Source organism: Dasypus novemcinctus, chromosome Y, assembly GCF_030445035.2.
Source record: "Dasypus novemcinctus isolate mDasNov1 chromosome Y, mDasNov1.1.hap2, whole genome shotgun sequence".
NCBI lineage: Eukaryota > Metazoa > Chordata > Mammalia > Cingulata > Dasypodidae > Dasypus > Dasypus novemcinctus.
The window spans coordinates 10,152,773-10,163,215 of record NC_092216.1 but is presented as its reverse complement, the minus strand read 5'-3'; the positions used below and the strand labels follow the sequence as shown (position 1 = coordinate 10,163,215).

The window sequence follows — 10,443 nt, the reverse complement described above, 5'->3', positions numbered from 1 at the left end:
ACTTATAATTTTAAATTAAAACTACCAACAGTTTTTCTCAGTTTAACAAATTCAGATAAAATATAATTAAAAGTTAAAGACAGACACTTTCTGGTTTTAAATTCCTAATTTTACAGAAAACTTAGGGTTCTGCATATACAGGGTTCTGCAAATAAGATACCAAAACTTTTTTCTTAAACACTCTTATCTTTTAATTTTAATTATTTGTTTTGTTCAGTTCAAATATAGCTTTTTGTAAAAAAATTTTCCTAGTAATTGGTTATTGCTAATGTTCATTAAATCATATAAATATATAAAAATATACCTAAAGTATAAGATTATGTTATGGATTTTTACAGTGCCCAATAATCTTAATCCCCTACTCCCCACCCCAACTACTTGGTAAAGGGTTTTTGTTTGCTTTTCCTTTAAGGTGTAGAATCTCAATGTACCTGAAGTCCTCAAATCAGTATCATGGTGAGGCATGCTAGGCAAAAAATTTTAATGTGCAATCCTTAAGATCAAAACAAAAGGTTAACAACAATAAAAAAAGCTATCAGACAACAAAAAACCCAACTAAACACATACACCACAGGACAAATTCTTCTTAAATCAAATTCTATTTGTGAATTCAGCAAAATAATTTCTATAAAACAAAACAGCAAAATATTTAAATAGTAAAGAACAGGCTGTATCCGTTTGCAGAGATATTTGGTTTTTAGACAGTTTCCAAAATATTATACATATTCAAGTTGCTAATTATCCTTTACAGTAGTAGTAACTTAGGAGTTTCTTGGAATCTTTAAACAAATGTTTATTTTGAAATGTACCTCTGAATTATATAGTCTAACTCAGACTCCATGTTTAACAAAATAATTTTGGAATAGTGGAAATGTAGCTAAGACAATTTTTGCTTTCAGGTAAAATTGTTACTGAGTAGAAAATCAGTCAGAAATCTTGGTGTCTTGGAATTTCAGAGTACTGTGGGATTCTGATGACATCCATTTCATGGGAACCAGTAAAAGGAAATTTTAGAAGAGTAACCTAATAAACTCTTAAAAAAAATAAAAGCACACCAAATATGTCTCCTATTAAGTTCCCCATATTTTGGGACAGCAATTTTTTGCTTATTTTAAAAAATATTTTTAAATTGCTGTTATCCATTAAGAGACTGAGCTGTCAGAACTGTTGAACATTAAATGTGAACATGTATGCAACTGCAAACTGTTATATTTCTCCCTTCTTTCATGTTTATTCTAAATGTATGAAGTAAAAGCTCTGACACTTGGACAGCTGTCACTTGTGACAACTGCTATCATTCTGGTAACATTTTTTTTTCTCAATGGCTACACAAATTTGCTGTGAAGTCATGCTATATATTATAGCATAAGTTCAGCTTTAAAGGGTTAACCTAACTCCAGAATAAAAAGGCAATGAAAAAGTTCTAGAAACAATGTTACATCATCAATTTTCCATATCATTCTCAGAATTCAAGAGTTACCTTTCGGCCTTATTCGGCTCCGATATCAATGAATTAACAAGAAACGATTGGTGTAGTTGATATTGATGGGCTCTTCTATGTTACTGTTTTCTTTTGTAAAGGAACTGATCCAACTGACATGAAGAAAGCAGTAGTGGTTGCAGAGTGCAATGGACATAACAAGAAAATTAATTTTTGTTGTTTTTGTACATCTCTGATTCTCATCAAATATTTTTTTCCTTAAGAATGAACAACCAAACATTATATATAATATACATCTTAGTCATTTACACGTTAGCATCAGCTATTTATTACAAAACACTATACAGTTTCCTCTGCAGGAGGCTTATAAAGTGACAGCAAATTTCTGCAAATGAGACAGTGAACAAACTTTCAACTCTATGTTCATTAGGAATAGTTGTCTCTAATTTTAAATACTAGCCAGGCAAAGAAAAAGTTTGGACTGTAAGGCCTGAGTTCACCTTCTTAAAGCAACCAGTTATTTATGTGGATTCCGTTAATCCTTTGTTTGAGGTGGGGACATTTCTTCACTGCTTTCAAAATTTTCTTGTGCTCGTTGCCCAGTTCTTTGAGGGTTGTTCAAGTGATGTGCTGCTGGCCCTGTATATGGCTGTCCATTCGCAGGATTATTCTGAGAGGGGCAAAGAGACCTGAATGTCAAACTTTTTCAAGTATTAGACTAAAAAAAACCTAATTTCTTTTATTCCTGTGACCTTTTAAAAAAAATTCCCACACTTCTGTTGTAAAAAAATAAGCAGATTTTAACATCAAAGCTAATGTAAACACAACCCTCAAATCATCAAATAATAGAAATTATAAACAGTAAGTTACAATCTGCTAACATGACATCTACAGCAGGTCAGGAAGCAAGGCATTAATATGCAGAGGGAAAGAATTCTATGCAGTATGATGAATTATTGTTTTTGATGATGTCTGCCTATCAGTAAAACACAACTATAAATTTATTTCTTGACAAAGTTAAACTTTCAAAGGGAAATTTACCAACCAGACCTGATCCATGAATCTGACAGCAGAAAACATTTTTGAAAAATCTCTAATATATAGCCTGAGTATATATCAACAGAGAAGTATTATGAAGAAAAGATAGTTAAGGTAGTTAAAAACACTTAACATTGTTTTGGTACAACTGTTGAGTGAATAACACTATAACTTTCGAGTGGTAACTTACAAATCCACTATTAAATTGTAAAGAAAAGGAGGGCCATGTCATAAAATGTGTTTTTATGAAATGCTCACATAAATTGGAGAGATTGTGATGAAATGTAATTTTATGTTCACAGAAAAAGTTTTGGCATAACCTAAAAACTGTTCTAAGAAAAATGGTTTTCCAAAGTGTGGTTCCTACAGCATTAGCATCACTTTGAAGCTGATCAAAATGTAAATTCTTGGTCTTTACCCTAGACCAATTAAATCTAAAGTCCTGAGGATGGGTCCAGGGCTGTTTTAAGAAGTCCCTTAGATGATTCTGATGCATCTTATAAAACCACTACTGTAAATAATCTGAATTTGTCACTTTTATGGTTTAAATCCAGAACAAACTTATCAGAAACTTTCTCCAAAAACTTGTTTTAAGATGAAAGATTTTCATTTTTTAGGATTTATTTTAAATTTGTATTTTAATTATAACTTTTTAAGTTAACCATTTATTGATATTAGCCAAATCCTTAAACTTTAAAAGGATTTATTGCCACTGAACCTTAGGAAAAAATAACCGAGAAAATCTTACTATTAACATTTACCAAAGATCATAAAATTTATGTTGATGTGAAATGTCACATAATTTTATTAACTCTAGATACCAGCAGAAGAGAGGTACCTAGGCAGAAAAAGAATAGCATGAAGTCAGGCTGAAACATGCAAAATGAATTCACCCCAACCAATTTCCTTCTGATGATATTCCTATGGCTGCTCTGGATAATCCCTTTATCATTTTACAGTCAAAGCTAGTTAAGTTATAAAATATACACATATTTTTTAAGTTGACCACCCTTTAAATAAGGTACAAAAGCTGGCTTCGGGGATAAAAAGTGCATACAATTCCTGTTTACCTGATGACATTGAGATCCAGGTAAATGGGGATATAATGGTACATCTTCAGGTGCAGACAACTCATGTTCATCTGGGGCATCTTGGTCATTTGGCTCCTATTTTATATATATTTAAAGAGATAAAGAGTTAAACTAGATAAGCAACTTCAAAATTATTTTTAATCTCTTCAAGTTTTAAAAATCCACAAAGCTGACCTCTTTAAAGCTTTTCTTGTACCGCAGATAATACAATTTTTACAACAACAAAAAAGTTTGGCTCTTGTGAAAAATGATTTAGGCAATTTGACACAAATCATTTCCAAATGAAGCACTCGTATTAAGAACAAATCCATATAATATTAATCATTAAAGCAAACAGAACTGCAAAACCATTATTTTTTCACTATCATTAATATATAAACACTGGCCTATGAAATAGTCACTTTTCTTTCTTCCATTTTCTATCTCCTGCCCTCTGGTGGAACTTAAAAGTTTTTTTTTTACCTCCTCCGGACAGAGTTCACAAGCTTTTGCAAGTGTCATCCTAGCACTATGTGATCGCTCTAAGAAATAACCATTTGATGTTTCATTGCTTTGTACTGGAGGAGACCAATTATTGTAAGTGTACTGAGGGTTGCCAGTGTATGGTCTTCTTTCAAGTTCATCTCCAAGCCATTCAACTGCCCAGGTCCACTTTCTTTTAAGATCTCCATTACCCTTCAAAAGGAAATAAAATTATATATGTAAAACCATTTGGAATAATTTTAAGTCACCTTGAAATGCCAAGTCTAAATTTTCATGATTCCTTTTCTTTTAAACAATCCTTAATTCTGATTTAGATTTATATAAAATTTTAAGAAAACGCTCACCTGTAAGATTTGGTAAGCAACAGGGCAATTGCTAAATAAGGCTACCATACATTTTATACATTGGTATGCTCTTTTTTGATAGTGATTCTTAGAGCGTTGGATTGTATCAAACAGCCCATCTCGGTCATCTGGGATTCCTTTAAGTGCATTATGTATTCTATAAAACAACCATATGCAAAATATTTAATACCTATCAGTAAACTAACATTTATTAACATCTACTACATGCCACTCAATATAAGTTTTTGAAGTAATAATTTAATCTAATTAACCTTAGAGATCAGTAAATTCATTTAACAGGAAAAAAGCAAAAACAAATCAAAACAATACAGGAACAGAGAGGTTAAGCTGTATGCCCAATGACATCAGAGCCAGTAAGCTGAAGTCAGCATTGACTCTAGAAACTCAGCATTTACAAATTTTTGTCAATCCAAATGATTTTGGTATATTAAATTAAATTATTAAAATTGAATTCAGGACACTAACTGTAAGGAGATATTTTTCTTAAAGTTAATGACACCTTGTATAGTCTTCATGATTGTATTGGTTGAGAATACTTTAGTTAAGATTTAGTTCATTTTATAGATTAAATATTTATTAGATTGAATCTTATTAGATAAAGTTAGGGTTCAATGACTATGAAATAAATGGTGCTATCATTTGATTTAAATTATAATAATTAGAAAATACACTTGGTGGGTTAAAACAATTTTCACTGGCAACAGTATTTTTGGCTGATTTGCTAATGATTAATCTTTCATTTCAGTTCTAGCTGATATACAGTATAACATTTTCTATAGTGAATTGTTCCTGTTCTCTCCATGAATCAATTTTAAAAATTATTTATGGGCAAGAATGTACTTTCTTTCTTTGGTATCTTTACCTGCACAGTAAGTAATTAGAAAAAGCTTCCCCCTTTACATCACTCATTTTTATTTAATAGAATGTTATTATATTCCAAATCAAAAGCAAGTTTTTTTCTGAATATATGTATCATTATATAAGCTGCATTTCAGCAAATCTTTAAAGTCTAATCATGAGACAAAAAATATGTGACTTCTCTTGAAACAATGTAGTGTGTGTGTTCTGTTTTTATGATTCAGTTTTGTTAAATTAATGAAATGACATTTATACCTCATCACTGTTTATAATGCCTTTTTTTGTCACTATTATTTTTGCCTGTTTTATTCTATGATGCACAGAACAGTTTCTGGCACATAGTAGATGCTCTATTACTACCAGATGATTCTATGGAACAAATTTAAGTTCTCTAGATGAAAAACAACTTTCAGCTTGGCTCATAATAACAAATCCTTACTAACTTTATTATAAAAAGTCCACACTTTTTCACATTTAATCCAGCACTTAGAGCTTTCCCTTAAGACATGCTTTAGTGAAATATGATAGCTAAGATATGACTAACCAAAGCAAATACTAGAAATCCCAAAGTAAATTGTGTGTGCTTATAATTTTCTTTAAAGAAAATGGTAAAAAATTAGATTCTATTAAAACAAAAAAAGAACATAACAAAACTTTTAAAGAATTGTTATCAGACTTAAATAAGTACTCTCATCAGACTTAAATAAGTACTCAATAATTAATGCAGTAATAAATGACTGCTTCTAGAACTTCTAACATTTTTGTTTTATAGCAATTGGCTTTTGGTTTAATATTTTTCTCAACATTAGTTATCTCCTTGGAATCAACGATGGTAAATTGGGTAATAACTGAAAATATTAATTAAAAAAATTTAGTATCTCAAGCCTCTTTGAAATTCAAGACTATAACGATTTGTCTTTAAAACATTGTTATTCTATATTTTAACAAAAATTTATTTTTTAAGGTTTTGTTTTCATTCTTAAAATGACTAAAGTAATCCTAAAATATTATTAAATAGAATTTAATTTAAAAACAACAACACCTGGGCAGCGGACTTGGCCCAGTGGTTAGGGCGTCCGTCTACCACATGGGAGGTCTGCGGTTCAAACCCCAGACCTCCTTGACCTGTGTGCAGCTGGCCCATGTGCAGTGCTGATGTGCGCAAGGAGTGCCCTGCCACGCAGGGGTGTCTCCCGCGTAGGGGAGCTCCATGTGCAAAGAGCCGCCCAGCACGAAACAAAGTGCAGCCTGCCTAAGAATGGCGCCACCCACACGGAAAGCTGACACAAGATGATGCAACAAGAAAAGAGACACAGATTCCCGTGCCGCTGACAACAACAGAAGCACACAAAGAAACAAGATGCAGCAAATAGACACAGAGAACAGACAACCGGGGTGGGGGGCGGGGAGGGGAGAGAAATAAATAAATCTTTAAAAATAAATAAATAAAAAAAATAAAAACAACAACACTAAATGAAAGGTAAAAAACTACTTATAATTATAAAACTGGGGCAATTTACGATACAGATAAAAATGAAATAAAATTGTGAAAAAAGGTATGACTTTTTTTGTTTTAAGAAAAATCTTTAATAGAATTTGAAGACTTTTATTTGGCTACAGTCAATTTCAGTTTTTTTCTAGAAGCTAAGTTATTGTGGTAGCAAAGAGTATGCACCTGTGAGTCTGCCAGGAGTCCTCAATCAGTAAAATTTGTAAAAGTAGATCCAAATATGGCCGGAGTTCATAAGTATATGAATATGCAACCTAAAAATAGGTAAAACATGGTGGATTACTTAGTAAAGAAATAATGAATCAAATTATAGAGATGTAAGGATGTTTATTTTTCATTAACCTGCCAGAGAAGTTCACTGAGGACTGTAGATGAGAACTGAGGATTCTCCCAGCAGCAAAAACGAAGCAATTTGATAGTTTCCTCTGAGTTACTGCAGTCCTCAATAATTTTCTTCACATAACTTGTTCTCACAAATAAAATATCTGCCACATTCTGCTGAATTGGCATTATAGGCTGTGATAAATTAGGGTCGCCAAAAGGATTGGGAAGAGGAGGATTACCTAGAACAGATTTTATCAATGAAAGACAAACAGACATCTCCACAAAATTATTATACTGAATTTTTTAATTAGAAAAATAACTGATTGTAAATTAAGTTTGTTAAGCACACATAAAGAATTTATAATAATGCAAAAATAAAAAATAAAAATTCTTTTTTTTTTTAAAGAGGTACTGGTGACTAAACCTGGGTCCTTAAATATATGCAAAGCAAGAGCTCAGCCACTAAGCTACACATACTTTACTAAAAACAAAAATTCTAACCTGAGGATGAAAATGTTCTAGTTAAAAAGTCTTAAAACAGCCAGTTCATTAATTTTATTATACTTGTTGTACACAGAAAAATGTCCTTTGCCAACATGTAAAATATTAAACTAAAAATACAGTATTTTAAGACTCTTACTTAATTTTATACATTTTCACAATTATTTTCAGTCAAGTTCTACCCAAGTTAAGCACTGTTTTAAAATTATTGTAAAGAATGGATCATGATCTTTTTTACCATTGATTGCAGACTGCATTCTTGACGAGACATTGCAACAGCGGATCAACTGAGACACTACTGAGTACAACTTGCCTAACTCAGCATACTGATATTTGATTGGAGGACCTGGTCCTTCATCTAAAGACACAAGCATAAAGGTAGCAGGTACACTTAATTTCAGAAGCTGTGTCTTTTCTGCCATACCTACAAGAAAAAAGGGTGAGAGAAAAGGCAGCAAGTGCTACATTAATTTAAGGTGTATTATCCAAAATAAAAGCATGTAATTTTTCTGATTAAAAAAGCTTTTTCTCTTTGTTCAACATGTAAAGAACAAATTATAGAAAAAATATTAATTTAACTACAAGAAATTCAAATCTTAATTGTGACATCATGATCATGAAAATGGCATTCCCATTATACTGGGCTGTAAGGAAAATGTAGTTTCGAGAACCTAGAGTTTAGAGGGGCCTAGCTTACAATTCTCGCCATAAGACAAAATGATAAAAATAGACACAAAATTAAATGAGAAATACAATTTTTTTCTTTGTCTTTTTTCCCCAAAATAAACAAACATTCTGGCTATTTCTCCTTGATCTTATTTGTGGGTTCCTCCACAACTGTCTCTTAAAATTTGGTCTTTCTCAAATTTGAGGCTAGCTATTTCATCACATCACATGCTTTCCTTGTGAACAAATTTATTCTAAATAATCTATTTATACAGGTGATTACAAAATCCAGAACATATCCATAACTGTTTATTGAACTTCTCCACTTAGGGGTACAACATGTTTTTTTTAAAAAAAACTCAATCTGCCAAGACTTATTTATCTGCGAATAAGTTTCCTCTCTCAGTATATATCCCCCCAATCTCTAAGTCAAACCAGAACCTCGAGCTCATTCTTCCCTGCCCCCAGCATCTTTCTTAATATCTCTTCCTTCTCCCATCCAAATATCCAGCCACTTTTAACTTCTCATAAAAAGTTCTTTCATCTGTCCAATCCATCCAGTGTGATCGTGTTAAGGTAAATCTCTTTATATAACATTATAATGAATGGTTCATTAGTACCCTCAGGATAAAGTCCAAACTCTCTCACAAGACTTGCCAGAACAGTATTTTCTAGCAGATCCTGTCTGTTAATCACCCATGCCATTCCCTACCTTTCACCACTTTACGCCAAACTGAATAATCACCATGTCCCCCAATTAGTTAAGCCCTATCACACTAAGGCTTTGCACCTGCTGTTCACTGTTTACATCAGTTCCCAAGATTACTTTTTCCAAAAAAACTTTTCTTTACTCTCTAAATTTTAAACAGGTATTCCTATATGTTTCAACATACTTTGTGTTTTCCCCATGTATCATAATTCTTTAAATCCCAAAAAACTGTCTTGTTCATTGTATTCCAATGACCTCAATACAGGTTCACAATGACTTCTCTAAAACTCAGAATGCTCTAGAAAGAAAATTTCCTTTATAAAGTTGGTGTTACAACTCATTTTGCTGGGAAAACCTGGCCTGATTTGACATAAGGCTATTTATGGTCTTCATGTATTCTACTCCCAACCACCTTAGGAGTGAATGGTCATAATTCATCATAGAAATATTGTTTGTTTAGAAGGTATTTTCTCAGACTTTACGGGGGATATTATAATTTATGATGACTTTACTGCCCTACTTTCCTGTAATCCACAAAATTCTTATACCTAAAACATATCTGGGTCCTAAGGATTTCATATTAAAATTTGTAAGCCTATACTCATTCTTACGATTGAATTACTAATGATGTATGAACAGGAAACATCTAAAGATGTAGCTGAACAAGTAGGATTTTTGTGAATGCCTAAATTTGGTTATTTTTGAATTAAAAATAAAGTTTTCATTATGCTTGTTTGTGTGATACTTTTCCTTCTCACCTACAAATATTCAAGAATCAGGAATGAGTAGGCAGGGACAGTAAGAAAACAGAAAATATTCTTCTGTTAAAGGAGACAAAGATTAATAGGTGACTAAAAAGTAGTACAGAAAACATTTGAAAGCTTGGGTTCAGGACTTAATTCTGGATATATAATATTTATTATTTTATTTTATTTTATTTTATTTATTTCTCTCCCCTTCCCCCTAGTTCTGTGTCCATTTGCTGTGTGTTCTTCCGTGACTGCTTATATCCTCATCAGCGGCACCAGGAATCTGTGTTTCTTTTTGTTGAGTCTTCTTGTTGTGTCAGCTCTCCATGTGTGCTGCGTGCTGCGCCACTCTTGGGCAGGCTGCACTTTCTTTTGCGCTGGGCAGCTTCCCCGCCCAGGCAGTGGCATGGCACTCCTTGTGCGCATCAGCGCTTCACATGGGCCAGCTCCACACGGGTCAAGGAGGCCCAGGGTTTGAAATGTGGACCTCCCATGTGGTAGGAGGACACCCTATCCATTGGGCCAAGTCCGCTTCCCACTTTATTATTTTTAAAGAGTTATTCAAAATGATCTGCTAATATAATTCTATGAATGAATTCCCTTAAAATCTGACAAAATACATAATTTAACATCATTAATATTTTAATTAGACTAACTTAATACGATATTCATTTTGGGCTCTTGGCACACCAACATGTGAATAACCAA

General features: G+C 32.5%; 1 protein-coding gene across 3 annotated transcripts in view; it reads right to left on the bottom strand.

Moving 5' to 3' along the window:
- Positions 1-467: 467 nt before the first annotated feature.
- LOC139438386 (ubiquitin carboxyl-terminal hydrolase 9X-like) overlaps positions 468-10,443 on the bottom strand; it is a 160,252-nt gene continuing 150,276 nt past the window's right edge. For all 3 annotated transcript variants that reach the window (XM_071213501.1, XM_071213502.1, XM_071213503.1), the window contains exons 39-45: positions 7,850-8,035; positions 7,129-7,349; positions 6,952-7,040; positions 4,398-4,554; positions 4,033-4,245; positions 3,550-3,645; positions 468-2,111 (exon numbers count right to left, since the gene is read on the bottom strand). In XM_071213501.1, the coding sequence (XP_071069602.1) occupies positions 1,977-2,111; positions 3,550-3,645; positions 4,033-4,245; positions 4,398-4,554; positions 6,952-7,040; positions 7,129-7,349; positions 7,850-8,035 (1,097 nt within the window). In that variant the 3' untranslated portion in view covers positions 468-1,976. The remainder of the gene's footprint in view (positions 2,112-3,549; positions 3,646-4,032; positions 4,246-4,397; positions 4,555-6,951; positions 7,041-7,128; positions 7,350-7,849; positions 8,036-10,443) is intronic.